General features: G+C 36.5%; 1 protein-coding gene across 1 annotated transcript in view; it reads right to left on the bottom strand.

Moving 5' to 3' along the window:
- Positions 1-17500, bottom strand: part of pot (papillote) — a 57483-nt gene that overhangs the window by 12721 nt on the left and 27262 nt on the right. The window contains 1 exon segment of the mRNA XM_067111178.1: positions 376-482. Coding sequence (XP_066967279.1) covers positions 376-482 — 107 coding nt within the window.

The following is a 17500-nucleotide window of genomic DNA, read 5'->3' on the forward strand; positions in this document are numbered from 1 at the left end:
AATCACGCATGAATTTACATGGTTCACTCTTAGTACAAGTTCAAATCTACTGGAAGAATCTACACAAACTTAATATTGCAGTAACTATCGTCACTGTCGTTTCAAAAGGAAAGAATGAAGATATGATAAATGTAGAGTAAAGAGAATCAGTTGGAAAGCCATTCTAGTTAACACTTGGAAGTACCAGGATCGAGGAAAGGATGAAATTCTGGAATCCAGCATAGAAAGTCATGGAAATATTTTATATCTTTGAGCAGAAAATAATTTTTTTATAATAAAGAATGTAACCGACAAATAATAACAGGAATTATAACGAATCAAAAGCCACTAAAAAAAGTAACAACAATGATGAATATGATGAAAAGGTCAACTTACACCGCAGTTTGCTGGATAGGTGAAAGATTTTCTTCCCCGATATACTGAGCAGCAGCCCATGCCCACAGAACTGCCCACAGGGCAGCCCACATCTTGTGTCGTGATATCTGAAACAAAAGAAAGCTGTTTAAAACCGAAGCAAGCAAAATGATGTACAGGAAATAGATTGCATCGAAGCAAAGGTCAAAGAACTTTCCTTGAAATCTAAATAATTAGCCTAATACTCTAAAAGATTTTTTCCTTTCAAATAATCCATCTCCTCGCGAGCAAAATCTTGAAGCCACAGTAAATAAATAAATAAATAAATAAATTAGTCTTTCTTGGTCACCGTTCTTTAGAGCTAAATGAAAGTCTTGGCAGTTCACGTTGCACCCTCCAGGCCATCACTTCTCAAATTCATTGTAGAGGTCAAAAATCTTCAAATTGCTCAGTTTGGTGACTTTCTTTTCTTCCATGGTCAAACTGTGAATGTTTTCCACCTAGCCCAAACCTTTTTTTTTCTGCAAGGTGGCGAATTTATCATTTCCATTCCCATTAATAGTTGCCGTTCCTTTTTGGAATTCTCATAAGGATACATAAAAAAAGCCACGATGCGCTTCTCAAAAAGTTTTAGAAATCTCTTGGAAAATTCCCATACATAACAGAGCTAAGGAAAGCGTCGCTGAATAACATGGATACAGAAGGTAATTTATGGAGAATGGAAATTGATTTTTCTTTACAAACCGTCATTTCTGATAGATCCATTCTTCCTATGAGTTCAGTCACGCGTACAATGATACAGTTTGTATTTTTTATCGCTGTACGCGTGACTTTGTATTTTTTCACTCTCTCTATGTTGGCGTTGTCAAGGAGGACCCCAGTATCTCGCAAGAAGAATCGATACTGATCTATATCATGCGTCAGATCCTAGCAAATATTGGCTGGCTTGGTTACTGCCATTTCTATCTTCCATAAACAAAAGACGACAGAAGTTATGACTCACCCAGGTACAGCCTAATTAGGTATAAATGACCAGTGGTATGCAAGCTGAAGTTGTGGTGTATTCGTATTCAAGGATGGCTTGCAAGTCTTTTACGATAATTGTGAGGGCTACTCTTCAGATGTCTCTAGAATGGTTCAAATACTGATTTTCACTATCGTGCTGTGAAAGTTAACGTTTGCTATTACTGCTGAGTAACCTGATAATTGACATCTGGCACAGACAATGGAATTGATACTTTGCTTCGTTGAAATGTAATGCTTTTACTCATAACGGAGACAATCACGTGAAACAAGGCAAATAAGACAATAACTTCTTGTGTGAAGAAGCTTCCTCAGAATTCGCCGAATCAAAGAAATAAATGAACATGTAAATGAAGATAAGCAATCTGTCAGATAATAAAGAATAAACGGGTAAACTTCACTTGACAAGTAAGGCAAAGTAAAGTAATGACAAGGGGATGGCGCTCTGAAGGGAAGACTGTGTGTTTTGCCATTTGATAGGGACACCTAACAACATCGGAGCTGACGTCATCCGTGACGAGTAGCCCGCATTACAACTAGAAGTCCAGACTTAAGGCGATAGTAAAAATTCCACATTCACATTAAGCCTATCGAAGACTATCAAGTATGGTGTCTGCTGACAATGTCTAAATCACAGTAAGCATTGTTGGTAAAAGCAAAACGCTTCGAGCAATTTTATTTACAAGATAAATATCCCGGAATGCTGCTGACAACCAGATACGAAAAACAATATACAAATAATAGAACCAAAGATTTACAAGATTTAAACGCAAGAGGTATTACTGTTGTCATCTCCGTTGATATGCCGAGCGTACATTAGGATTTTCATGGTGGTGAAGCATATTAAGAATCATTAGCCTTCCGATTCTACTTTTTGTGTTCAGGGATATTTTAAATAATTGTAGAGCTTTTTTTTTTTTACCCTAGACTCTCAAAATCAGTGAAAAAATTAGGTACGCTAGACTGAATGAGGGATTATGCCATCGGCGTGGAAGACAAGAGACATGTTTCTCGAACATGCCCATCTGTGTATTTGCTGAACATTGATCCATATATATAGTTCCATTTGAGAGAGTCACTGCATGGGCCTAAACTGTTCATCGAGCTGTTGAAGCTAAGCAATCAGCTGAGGCTGTCCCGCTGTCCCTCTCCCTGATACTTTCATCCTGAAACTATTCTTACAAAATTTACATTTCTCTCTGGGAATGTTACGAACATTCTTGATAATCTTGATAGCTTGTGTGGGGAGAAGATCCTGATGGTTTCTTCCCCTTTTTTTTCAAAAAGGGTTTCTAGTGTGTTGTCTCCCAAGATTAGTAGAGTCTATAGGTTTTTTAGGTCGACGTAGAATCTTTGCTGATGAGCGCAAGCTTCGTAATATAGTGCCTGTTCTGAAATGGCATATCTGCAGACTGCAGTAACTGCAGGCCAATTTCTATTCTCCCTGTGCTCTCCAAAGTTGCTGAAAAACTTATTGTCAAGCCACTATACAAGTATGTGGAACCTAAAGGATTGTTAGCTGATAGTCAATACGCAAACAGGAAGCAGTTAGGTACATGAGATGCTCTTTTAGATTTGACACGCCGTTTGCAAGAAAACCTTGATAAGGGTTTTGGGTACAGAGTAATTCAAACAGGTTTCAGTGCTGCTTTTGATTTAGTAAAACACAAGGCACTAATTTATAAACTCCAGAATCTTGGAGTGGGAGGATGTGATTTAGGTTGATTCAAGATTTCCTTACAGGTGGCCAGCAGCGAGCCGCTGCTGTTGGGATCTTGAGCGAACCAAGACCTTTTATGTCTAAGGTTCCACAGGGCAGTGTTCTAGGTCCACAGGTATTGTTAGTGTATACAAGTGATGTGGTTGTTGGCCTGGAAAACAAGATTGTTCAGTATGCCGATGATGCAACTCTTGTGGGTGTAGTAAAGCCTCCACTTATAAAAAATGAAGCTGCCCTGAGCCTCAGTCGGGACATGGACCAGATCAGTGAATGGTGTAGCCTTTGGGGCATGAAGTTACTGATTAGCAGATCTAGCGCAGATTTTCCACCCCATCCTCCCCTTCAGGTGGATAGTACTCTACTGATGAGTCTGAAGCTTTAACTATTCTTGGGGTAACTTTGACTTACATCTTACTTTTGAGAAACATCTAATGAAAGTGTCAGCAAATACCGCACGGAATTTACGTATTGTATGTAAGGACTCATATATTTATAAAAGTTCAACCTGTTTTAGGTCATCTGTCCTACTTTTCTCCGGTGTGGATGAGTGTTTCCGTTAGAGATTTACCTCTTTTCCACAGGTCGTTCATGGTATTAGTTATAACTTGGACCATCGACGGATGGTCTCTTGTTTGTCAATTTTTCATAAGTTGTATTTCAACAGAGATCTTTCACATTCACAATTGATCCCTGATACTCTTTTCCTGCCGAGAGCGACTAGGTTTGCTGAACAGCAGCACCAATATGCATTTAAGTGCCTCGCTGTTGAACTTCTCAGTTCCAAAGGTGCTCTATTCCTCACACCGTCGGACTGTGGAACAGTCTCCCTGAGGATGTTGTGCAATTGGAACCTCAAAAGTTCAAGCGAGGATGCAACGCACTACTACCTTAAAACAGTTCTCCTTGTATTTTAAAAGTTTACTTACATTTTTATATTACATTCTGTTCCTTCTTTCAAATGAACACATATTCTTTGGAAGCTTGTCCCATATAAATGGGTACATGTTCTGAATAATAATAATAATAATAATAATAATAATAATAATAATAATAATAATAATAATTACAAACTAAAAACAAACATACATACTTGCATACGCACACAGTTACATGCGACACACACATGTACAAAGATACATACATACATTATATATTATATATATATATATATATATATATATATATATATATATATATATATATATATATATATATATATATATATATATTCACAAATATGTATGTGTACGTCTTTATCAATGTGCATATCCATGTATGCATACGCATGCAAATAAAAAACAAAGTAAAATCTAGCCAGAACAAGATGTTAGTAACAGGGAATACTACTGTACTACGGCTGTGACCGCCTTCTGTTGTTAAAGTACGTCAGTCTTTCATGCAGCGAAGAGTTTTCAATTCCAAATCAAATCACCAGTAAATGACTGTTGCCAAAGTATCATGTGCAGTATTCTGACGTTATTTACGAAACTAAAGAATTGTATTATTTGTAGGGAAAAACGAAATGGAAGGTTTTCTAACAGTAATTTTAAATACTTTTGAACCTCTGTCACATTTTAGTCTCTCTCTCTCTCTCTCTCTCTCTCTCTCTCTCTCTCTCTCTCTCTCTCTCTCGATTTTAACCTTGCGTGACCTGCATGATCTGAGACCCCGAGAGAGATACCATTTAGCGGAAATTAATTTCAATTTTATGACTCAGCTAGAAAGTATTATGTAATTCTCAGTCATAATGATGTTACTATAGTTAAAGTTACTGATATTTCCAGCTATTTTGAGGAGAGAGAGAGAGAGAGAGAGAGAGAGAGAGAGAGAGAGAGAGAGAGAGAGAGAGAGAGAGAGAGAGAGAGAGATTATCATAGCGAATAGTGGATGATTTTCCCATTTTTCTCTCTTAACGCCATATACTTTAACTAAAAATATGGTAATAGTGAATATAAACTGTAGGATGAGCAAAAACTGAACAATTGGGTTTTTATTAGAATGCTATTTACGGATGAGGATGATGACTTTGCAAGAGAGGCGGTGTGCTCTCAAAAGACGAGACCACCAGAGAGTGAAAGTACTTATGAAAGGAAACTGAAACCTATAAAACCCCAACATGGTGCCTGGAAAACTTAGAGCTATGAACTTATTTCACAAAGCACGAATAAAATTCATGCCATATTTTCCTTATAATGATAGTAGAAATGAGATTCCTTAAGGAATGTATTTCATGAATAAAACTAATGTTTATCCTAAAATGAAACTATTGCTTACCATCGCCTTTATATATATATATATATATATATATATATATATATATATATATATATATATATATATATATATATATATATATTATATATACTATATATATGTATATATACATATATATGTATATAAATACATATATATATGTAAAATGCATAGTTTTTTCTCGAAGGCAATTCTTGTTGAAAGCTAGTGCACAAGTGGAATCCAATACATTAAGGCAACACTACTCAGAATTTTTATTCTTCCTATTAACATCAGGGTTTAAATCCTAAAGGAAAAGCCAGAAATTCCTGCTGTGTTGCTCTGTTTTTTCACTGCTAAGCTGACAGCTGTTTTAGCCATTAACTTACGGCTACCATCATGGATGTACTAAATATACAATGGAACACAAATATATCAGTCAGCATAGTCAAAATAAAGATTAGGAATTCGGCGAACGAAAATCAACACATGAACATTGAATATCAGAGAGTGAAAATTAGCCAAGATGCATCAGTGGCAACAGATCCAGGAGATTTTCCTTCAGCTTCACAAGACTTGGCTCCAATGAGAATCCTGAAGGCTGTCAACGAAGTCTCTCGTGCTTAGAAAAAAGAATATTCAACACAGGCTGCTGCAGCGTGTTGTTCACTGTTTAAGTATTCACCAGCCACTCACGGTCACCCTCCTCTTGGTGATCAACCTCAGTATCTCTGATGAGGTCTGCCAGATGAGGCTTTATGCCTCTTCCAAACATTTAAACTTGTAAACCACACTGGTCTTAGGCACCTTAGGTACCCTGGGGGTGGTAGTATTCATCACAAGAGCAGTTACTGAGCTGGCCCATCTAAAGACTTTCAGCAATGCTTTCTAAAAGGGTTCTTCGGTGTTACTCCAAAGATACTGATTCTTTGAAAGGCATTTGTTTCCAGTTTATAGGCAGCGCCATGGTTGGCTTTGTAGAAGATAATCATAGTTTTAATTTTCCTGTCTTTTTCAGTGTTTTGGATGACTATTATTTTTTAACATGTGTCTCATATACTCCAGTTCTTCATGGACAGTTTTTAAGGTGCTGCAGTGGGATAAGATCCTTCTCACATAACGACATAATTATTCTTTGGAGACTGGTGTGACTTACTGGGTTTGCTTTTTCTCAATGGGGACATCAAGGAAAGGAGGAGTAAGAAAGGTGATAACCTTGGAAACGGTAATGCGCAACTGTAGGTTCCCTGTGAAAAGTTGATTGTGCAGACCAATTTGCAACTGGCTAGGTGCAGTGGGGTTGGAGAAAAAATGGACATACATCACATACAAAAGACCCTCTCGGAAATAAGATGCAAAATCTTAAGTAAAGTGGTAATATCCTAATCTTAGACTTCCAAAGGTGAACTGTATGAGATACGAATATATGTGCTATATTTCAGTTATTGGTGGGCGTAAATTTTTGGTTCCTTCTTGTGTGAAGGGAATACCTTTGCTATTACTCTTCCAATAATCACTGTTGCTTAATCTTCTTGATAGGAAGACTTAATATTCTTGATATATATATATATATATATATATATATATATATATATATATATATATATATATATATATATATATATATATATATATATATATATATATATATATATATATATATATATATATATATAAAATGTATACAAAAATGTGTAGTTTACTGTTTATATATTAAAAAAATATCGATAGCAAACAGAAAACAACGACAATATGGTTAAATACAACAGAAGCACAAAATTACACATGATTTCATGCACAGTCGGCTTATTGTAACCCATGAGTACTTAAGGGATCACGCTATTATGTGTTTTGTAAAATACGCCATGGAAAAAAAATAAGCTTCCTAATGACAAAATTCGGGTCAAAAGTCGCAAAACGTTAGATCGCTCGAAAGAATGGGACGGTGCTGCACGCTTAAAAGGTACACTTTCAAGCCCATTTTCTGGTAGAAATTTAGTCTTATTTTTCGTAAAATTGCCTCAGATTTTAGTATTATTATTATATCATTAGGAATGTTTAGTTATCTTTTAAACTCTATTCCCTTAAAACATGAATACGTGTCAGCAATACTGGTTGAGACCGATATTATAACCCTCCATGTAGCGATTCCGTATAAGATCGAGCATCTGACTCGTGTTCGTAAAAATCTTACGGTATCAAAGACTTAGAGGAAGAAGAATAAAGTAACTGTTAGGGAACTGATCTCGCGAACATAATGGCGGGAGTTTTTCACATTGCCGACCTCGACCTGTGACCCAATGTTTTCTCAGACTTTATTCCTCTCTCTCTCTCTCTCTCTCTCTCTCTCTCTCTCTTACTCCCCCTCAGAAACAATACCTTCTCTTCTATAACTTGCACACTCCGACCGACTCCGTTACTTCTTGTTGCAATTAAGCAATAGTTACATTTAACAACTCTTTCCTTAGTCACCACAAGATTCCTCGCAGAACGCAACTTTCTTCCCCCGTACATAAGGATGAATTTCCTGAAGATCAAATGAGCGTCTCTGATCAAAAGAGTTCTAATAGCCGACGCGGTAGTTGAAACAGCATGTGACCCATAACGGGATTTGTTTCAGGGTTTTTTCATGGCTGAAGCGGCTTTGTCATCATCTCTTTTTTTTTATTGGAAATGGCTGTCCCGCTTGATTTACTCCGCTTATTGTTGTATATTTATATTTATATTGTTACTCTGGGTTAGGAAGTGAGCAATAAACTTTTAAAAGTAGAAAAAGAGCAAAGCGTGCCTTCTCCCTAAAATGGGGGTTTATGAAAATTCGTCAGAACCACTGAAAATGCTCGACAAAAAAAAAAAAAAAAAAAAAAAAAAAAATCATTCGAGAAGTTAACAAACCAAAAGCAAAAATTAGATAATTTGTGAAACATGTACCGAACAGCATTAAATTTAATTCCGAGAAATATGCGAGCCGATAATTTCAACTTCGATACCACTTTGGTAACCTGTGTAATCACTCCACAGCCTACAAGGTGCCCCTCACCATAGGCAACACAGCACCACGAAATCGTTACCTGAGCCCCAGTATGTACCATCATCGTGGAACAAGAGAAGACCCACGAACTACTCGTAGGCATGAGCTGTATGTGGGGACAGGAAACACTTTCGATCTTACGCAAAGCGGTCGTTTAAGGCTCATTATGCGCGGTTGCGCAGTTCCTCTACTGATCGTTCCTGCCTCTCGTAGGGAGAGGAGGATCACCAGGTCAACTGCCTCTCTTTTCTGATCTTACTTTCGGATCTTTCGCTGTTGGATTTTCTGTCTTTTCAGGAGGACGAGGCGGCCATTGGAATAATGGCCAAAATTATAAATACCATATGTTCCGTGATATTTCCAGGGTGTCGTCAAGAACAAAAACTACAGCCTTTAAGACATCGATAAATAAAAAAAAAAGAAAAAGCTTAATAAGTATAGAACCTTGACGAAAAACGTGAAAAGAGAGAGAGAGAGAGAGAGAGAGAGAGAGAGAGAGAGAGAGAGAGAGAGAGAAGAGAGAGAGAGAGAGAGAGAGCTTCTTAACGGTTTTTGCGACGGCGATCATTACAACAGTCAAGGTAAAGAAATATATGTCTTCATAGTTTTTTCATGTTTGATGAACACTTATATCAGGGCAACGCCAAAGCGTAGATATGACAGTTACTTCGCATTAGGATTTTATCGCAATCAAGCAGGAAGTAAGAAACACAGGCGTCAACTATGAACAGAAATCTAAAAATGATTTTGTTAAGCAAAATTAACTTTAAGAACACGCATCAAACATTCAGCAAAAAGAAAAAAAAAAATCTACGTTTTGTACAAGCGTGTGAGTTAGATCAATAATTACCGGTAACCATTGTGGTTACTTTCACTGACGTCGTGTCAACAACAAGGACCGTTTCCCTCCAACATTTTTTATTTGAGTCGGTGTGGGGGACTCAACGGTGCTTCTTAAAACTTTAGTAAGTGTTGTTATTTATAGACAGTTTACAAATGAAGGGATAAACCATTATCAAACACTATGCTTGGTCACTCAAACACGTAGGAATTTTATGGATCTCCAATACATAAGTATTCAATTTTTTATGTAAAATACTATTTTTTACGAATATTCATTGACTGAATGCAAAATAAAAACACTGAAAAAAATAAAAGAAGAGGCATTTAAATCGGATGTTATTATGCATATAAAATCGTGATTTCGTGACTAAAATGAAGTAATTCATGGAAGTGCAGTAACAAAAAATATCAGAAACGGTACTTAATGATTTAATTTGGATACCAATATTACTACACGGTGTCGCCATTTCATCGTTTCCAGTTATCTATGCAAAGTTTCTTATAGGGTGTATATACGAATATACAGCGTTTAGGCCAAAGGCCAGGCGCTGGGACCTATGAGGTCATTCACCACTGAAAGGGAATTTGACAGTAAGAAGGTCTGAAAAATGTAACAGGAGGAATAACTCGCAGTTGCACTTTGAAACAATAACGTTGGGAGAAGGATGAGGAAAGTAAGATGGAAGACAGAGAATATGAACGGAGGTATAGTAAAGGGGTTGCAGCTAGGGGCCGAAGGAGCGCTGCAAAGAACCTTAAGTAATGCTTACAGAGCACCGCATGAGGTGCACTGACGGCGATACCCGCCCCCCATGGGGCATAGCGTATTATACAGTATGGTACGAAACATAAGTTTGCTAGAACCCACATCAAGGTCTAAATCTAAAAGCCTCTGGGTATTCACTTACGCAATTGTAGATTACGACGAAAACTTATTTAAAAGTGATTCGCTAATTTCTTCCTTTAAAGCAATTTGGGAGCTGGTGATTTGGTACGATACATATACATGAGCCACCGGGGTCTAAGCGAAGTCAGGCAGGGCAGCTGATCGAGACTACGGTCTACCCCAAAGCCAAATCAAAGTCCTTCAAAAGAAGGCATCGTGCTTACCCCATACAAAAGAATGGGAAAAAGCACGTTAAAAAAGAAGAAGAAAAAGCAATTTGAACTATTACCTCATTAAACCACCTAAGAAAGATTGGTTTCGTTTCGTTCGTTCACAAATTATAAGTTTATACTGTTAGAGCTCGAAGAGTCTGCAAAAAAAGCTGTCGCTCTTAAAGTGGAAGATCCCATGGGTTGCTCTCCTTTAATGCTGTTCGCCTTGTGCCATATCATACATGGCTTTCGAAAAAATAAAAACTACAATTAGTATTCCCATCTTAGGGTGGGCTTGAACCAATAAAACCTTGACACCGACAAGAGTGCGCGCACAAGCAAATATATCACACAAGCATGTGCTGCTTTGTCTGCAAAATAACTCATTTTAATTTTTCTTTTTCCACTGAACGACTCGAACTGAAGCATCCAATGTCTCCCGAGATGCTCGGGCCTTTTCTTTTAATTTCCAACTTCAATTTGGAATTTAAGATAATTTCCCTGCCGAACAGATCCTAAATCCATGGAGGTAACACTGTTCGCTTTCACTAGGAAAATATCCATTCGCATAAAAATCTTTATGGAATACGAAAGTGAATCTCTGTAGGCAAAAAGCATGCATAGCTTTGTTCATTGCTGGAGAGAGAGAGAGAGAGAGAGGGACAAGTTTTTTTTTACTTTAATTTATATATGTGAAATCTCTTCACTGCATGAGTTCAAGCATCCCAAAGTGAAAGATTATAATTATCTTGATAATGGAACGTGAAAAGAGGCGACATATTTCTAACGTAAATATAGCAGTATCATTAAAATCCGGATTATGTGAAAATGAAAGACGGATTATTCATTGGATGGAATGTTCTGTCGGCAAGGGTTAGCAGTGTCAGTGAGACAATCCTTGGAATCACAGAGGAAAAAATACGCGTCATTTCCTGCTAACAACCCGTGCCAAGATTTTTCCACAACAATAGATTTTTACGCTTTAGACCATTTGAGGTGAACAGTTGTGCACTCATACCATTATCTAAAATAGTCCACATTTACCTGTGTTATTGTTGCTGCATTTATATATGTATATGTATATATATATATATATATATATATATATATATATATATATATATATATATATATATATATACATATACAGTATACAGTATATTGAAAGAATACACAATACATTCCTTTCAGACTGCGCATATTTTAATTCTGTGCATGAAATATAATTCTAAAATAATACAATTCCTTCAGAAATTACAAGGAATAAAAAATAATCTAAATTCATTTATTTTTGGAAATAAATTCTTGCCTTTAATTTTTCCAGGAGCCATATTGGGTTCTATTGAAGTTCCAGTTATTTTGTGCTCGCAGAACATGAAGGCCGTTGTTATACGGTTGTAACTTGATCACCATTATTAACCTTAATTAATACTTTCACTTTCTGGTGCTTTACAAACACAATATATTTTCTTACATTACATTTCTTTTCATAAAACAAACTTTTGTTACTTTAACTCTTTTCTCAGGTCCTTATTATGATATGGTAACCTGACTATATGAAACGTAACCTTGTTTGATTAGGCTCAAGTTAACGTAATTCAAGACTATCAGGATCCTGATATATGAGAGGAGGAGTGATCTGAGGTTACATCAGCAAAACACGAGAGTAATATCACTAGATCAGAAAGAACTCTGCGAGTCTGCTCCTTATCATATACATTACTTCAGTTTACTCACGCTTCTGAAATTAAATCCCCTTGCCCCATTTCATCTCCTCAAAAAATCTAAGGAACTGTTGCCAAGGGAATCATACTCCTATTGTCTTTTGACCCCTTAATTTTGCATTTAGGCATTCAATACTATTTTTGCACATGCTCCTTTTTGTTGGATCAATTTGACTATTAGCTTCTCAGGTTTCGTTGTGACATTTATCTCATGTCCATGGCCTAACTTATGGTCATGCAGCTTAGCCTATGCGCAATGGTGTCTGGAAGTCAATGGTGGCTACCCATCCGAGTCCTGACCAAATCAATGATTATCTTCACTAATTAATCGATGGGTTACAGCACACGTTATACGTAACCAGTCTTCAAGTAACAATGCACTTCTGTTAGATATAATGTCAGAAACAAAGGGGTGGCTGAAATTTAACTCGAGTTTTCTCGTCCTCGTGCTGACTTCCCGAGAATCCCAAAGCCACCTGATAGGCATTTTGCTGTATTAAACACCCTTTTGAACCGTACCCACAACAGTGAAAAGGCTTGATAGTGAACCTTTAAGAAGGAACCAATGAAGGTGTCCCGTGAGCATTAAAATATGGAAAGTTCTTCAGTTTACCTCTCAAATGCGACTCTGTAAAAGCAGTTTCACGGAAAACCTTCAGAGGAAATGATCTCTTACTGCAGAGCGTGAATCACTTTTTTGTGTTCCTCGGGAAGTTAGACGAAACAACAGATTTGCCACACCATGCAGCCTCTGGTTCACTGAATGATCAGACGGGAAAACTTTCCTCCTTGTCTCCGAGGTTTCTGATTGGCCTCCAGTTTTGGGACGTTTAACCGGATCATCCATTTGGCACGGTGGGGGACTCGGGTTCCGTGACGGACCTAACCAGAAGTAGGGCACCATTAGGTAATTTTGACGACATTCACGTTTATAATTACTGATTTTCTTTTAGATTTGCAATAGTAACTGCGAGATTATTTCAGTTTGTAAAAATTTTTCCCTCATCCCTCTTACAACCTATGTGATCGCCCTCTCCCTGTTCGGTCTGATTTTATTTTTGTTGAATAGACAATTATTAGTTTCGAAAGGGTCGAAATGTATATAAATCAAACGTTTAGAAGTGGGTTACAAATCTGCCTGTTCTCCATTCAGACTACGAACGTTCAATTGGGGAATTGTCTTAAAGGCGCTTTGAACCTCCGCTGATTCGATACGTTCAATTGGTTGATTAGGTAAACGTCTTAGGTCATGGGTGAGTGGTTACCGCCGGGTTCCATGGAATAAAGGCTTCAAACTTAGCCCTCTAAAGAAATTCGGAGGTCTGGCTGAGACACTGAAGAGACAGTGCAGTGAAAGTATCGTCTGCTGAGTGTTCAAACACAACTTAGCACTATTGAATGAAGAACAAAGAACATGAACATGAAAATACAAAAATTACGAGAGAGAGAGAGAGAGAGAGAGAGAGAGAGAGAGAGAGAGAGAGAGAGAGAGAGAGAGAGGAGAACGCAAGCATTCATATCTCATATGCACTGCAAGTAAAGTTCATAAAACCTGCATCTTCTGACTAGCTTCAAGTAAAAGCAATAGTGAAAATTCGCCCAAAACGACGCCAATATTTAAGTAAACTTGCAATTACGTTGTACTTGTAACACATTAAATTACACCATGTCATTCTACCTTTTCTTATTCAAGATTTTTTTATAATCAAACGGGGAGTTCATCACCAACAGACACTGTATGTTCCGTACAGGGAAAAGAAGTATGTGGATTAACAATACGTTTTATGTAGCAGGCTGCTCAACTGAGGACCAACCCTAAGGGAGTCTAAGGGAAACTTGAGTTCTTCTAATAGGGATTTCTCAGACACTGGAGGGGCAGCAGTGATCACAAAGCGTCCAGTTACAGCATAAATCTATTAACTAAAAAGGATTGGAGCTTTATGGGATGGTAGTATAAATGGGGTAAATCTTTTCTGTTTCTGCAAATAATTATTATAGTCGATATTACGAGAGATCAAGACACACACACACACACACACACACACACACACACACACATACACACACACACACACATATATATATATATATATATATATATATATATATATATATATATATATATATATATGTGTATATATATATATAAAGTGGAATTTATAAAAAAATCTTTGACCAATGTGAAAATGGCTTATTCTCAGTAATAAATTGAACAAAAAGAAGCATAAAAATCACACCTAGAAAATTTGTAAAACAGAGACATGAACATCACGATCAGACTATATAATATGTGTTAAAAGGAAGGGACTGAAAGAGAAATACAAGATATAAAAACAAGATTTACGTAATAAAGACAAAAACCTTTGGTTCTACTTTTCAGTCAAATGGATGTTACGATGGGACAAGCAAAACTGTCTCTAGCGTAAAAGGATAGATGAATTTTTTCCTTGGTGGAGGAACTTGATCATCACGCCATGATGACTTTGAGCTCCAAGTTTTTGCAGTTGGCAAACAATGCACTTCGTGATGTTCTTTTCCTTCACTATTTTGCCGAGAAAACTTCGACATACAGATGTATAAATTCTGGAAAGGATTTGTCAGGGAAAGGATAAGTAAACACCATCGATGAAGCAAACTGAGGAAGTAATGAATGGATGGAAAAATGCAGCACGAAACAAAACCTCCATCAAAATACAGCCAGAGGAAATATTTTGACTAAAAGGCCAAGTCTTCAGACTAAGAAAATAGCTCTACATCAACTGTTCTTTAACGAGAGAGAGAGAGAGAGAGAGAGAGAGAGAGAGAGAGAGAGAGAGAGAGAGAGAGAGAGAGAGAGAGAGAGACGTGGTAAATCGTCTAAATAAATTATTCGGTTTTAATCGAGAAAATTAATATTTCCTAGCGAGAACTTCCGCCATCACATCCGGTTCATTATGAAGATTACTGACCTGTGAAGAAAGGCCGCTTGTAGATAAATGTTATATAAAAAATTGAAGACCACAAGCTTGCTTTTGAGTTTACGTAATCATCATCTATAACTTTACATCCCAGTTTCCACGAGTTTGGTTACACAGATTTATATTTTCATGTTCCTGGATCACTAAATTAGGTAGGACACGAAATTTTAATTAAATCATCATAATTATCACAAACAGATATTCGTTAAAAAGCACAATAATTTGTTTTTATATTTCATCCATATCCTGAAATCCGAACATAATATAAAATTAACTTCTGTAAATTTTTTAAAGTGAATTAGCATCTCGATTTAATTAAAATCATGCTAAAATAGTGGAGAGCCAAGCAAATAATCAGCGCGGTTGAATAATTCCTCCCTCCGTCCCCATGATTAAAAGCAGCCATAAACATCCACTATTCAATGCCATGACTTGCGTTTCTCCTCCGAGCCAGGCGGAGGAGGAGGAGGAGGAGGAGGAGGAGGAGACGGAAAAAATGGAAGAAGAAAAAAGTACGAACTCAAGAGACTACAAGGTTGCTTGTCTGTTTTCTTTTCGACTTCATAATGGAATTTGCACATTTATCTTCATTACAGTTTCACAGTATAACTTCGAAACTTGACGTTCTGTTTCTGTACGATTATGTTGGAGTTTTCCATCAAATGTTTTCGAGGTATTTCAGATCCCTTCTTTTGAATTCTCCTAAAGACACAAATACTGACAATCACCAATAATAATATATGAAAAAAAAAATTAACTGGAGCAAAAGAGAAGCTGATAAGGAAATTCAGTGAGGTGAAATCGAACACGTCATTCATAACATTTCCCAAAGGAATCACGAAGACAACCGTAGAGTAATAAATCGACCCTTTTGCACTGACCTTACAGAATCAAGTCTTGCCAGTCACCCCCACCCATGAGTAGACATAGGGGTCATCAAAAAGACTTCAGCGAACAAGAAACCAATTTGCTCCAAGAAACAATTGAAATTTCTCGTTTCGGTCACGAGTCTAAACTTTGGGTTTTACTGGTTTTTATACCTTTGGTGGCTACTGAAAAGTAAGCTTGTCTCAAATGTACTTATACATGAATAGTGTGCGTGGCGAATATACGCATAAATGAAGCATATGCGGACTCTCGTGCATGTATTACATAGCATGCACATGAAATGTCAGTACATTTACGCAAGCATCTCTCTCTCTCTCTCTCTCTCTACACACACACACACACACACACACATATAATATATATATACTGTATATATATATATATATATATATATATATATATATATATATATATATATATATATATATATATAGAATTTACCGGTCACGTTTTACCACATTCGTATTTAATTGTAATAACCACAATGCCCACTTAACTTCTCAAGTTATTCACACTTCTTGGATACGTTTGTGTGTGTAGAGAATTCGAGAGAAAGTTTGTGCTTGAACAATTAGTTAAATATATATATATATATATATATATATATATATATATATATATATATATATATATATATATATGTGTGTGTTGTATATATATATATATATATGATATATATATATATATATATATATATATATATATATATATATATATATATATATGTGTGTGTGTGTGTGTGTGTGTGTATTATATATATATATATATATATATATATATATATATATATATATATATATATATATATATATATATATATATATATAATAATTTGAAATAACCATGTATACTTATCACACTAATCTGCCGCATTTATCATGAAAAGTAAAGTACGATGTCAGTAGATATTACCTTCAGTAGAAATCAAAGACCACTAAAACACAAATGAAAGGTAGTCTTTCTGAATGAAATGCATGAAATGAATATAGTGACCAAGATTAATTGCAGGGGCGATCACAATCTTAATGAAGCAATGGCGTATAGTTTGAATATTATATTTACAGGGGAGAATCATGTTATGTTAAAGTCCTGTTTGATTATTATTATTATGTAAGTTACCTGTGAGCAAGCCTGTTTATGTGTCCCTCATGAACGAAAACTGATGAAATGTCCAAAGGTGAACCCTGTAAAGTCTGAATCCTATCCTAGACAACATGATATCTCTACGTTAGAGATTGATTTACGATAACATGACCACAAACCAGCTGCTCGCGCACACCCGTGGCGAACGCACAAAGCAACACGCACTATCTGATGATAATTTCTATTTCCATACTTACCAGCCATTTTATTTATCTTAATAAGTTAAGGAATGGTATTGGGAAGGCACTTCAAGAAAATCAGAAAATCTTTCTAAGTATATAAAAAACGAGTGTGAAGGACAAAGCAGACAGGAAATCAGCAGTAAAAGAAAAAGATTAACACTTGAATAATGACCTTCGCAGGGGGTAAGGGGACAATCCAGTCCTGTGTATCCCGTGACGTCAGAGCATGTCGTTGCGGCTTAAGGGGATCTCAGTGGGCGGGTTCCGTGTCTGGCTTCAGGTAGGCCTAATCCTCTTTGGCGAGG

The sequence above is a fragment of the Macrobrachium rosenbergii genome, chromosome 11 (assembly GCF_040412425.1).
Source record: "Macrobrachium rosenbergii isolate ZJJX-2024 chromosome 11, ASM4041242v1, whole genome shotgun sequence".
Lineage (NCBI taxonomy): Eukaryota > Metazoa > Arthropoda > Malacostraca > Decapoda > Palaemonidae > Macrobrachium > Macrobrachium rosenbergii.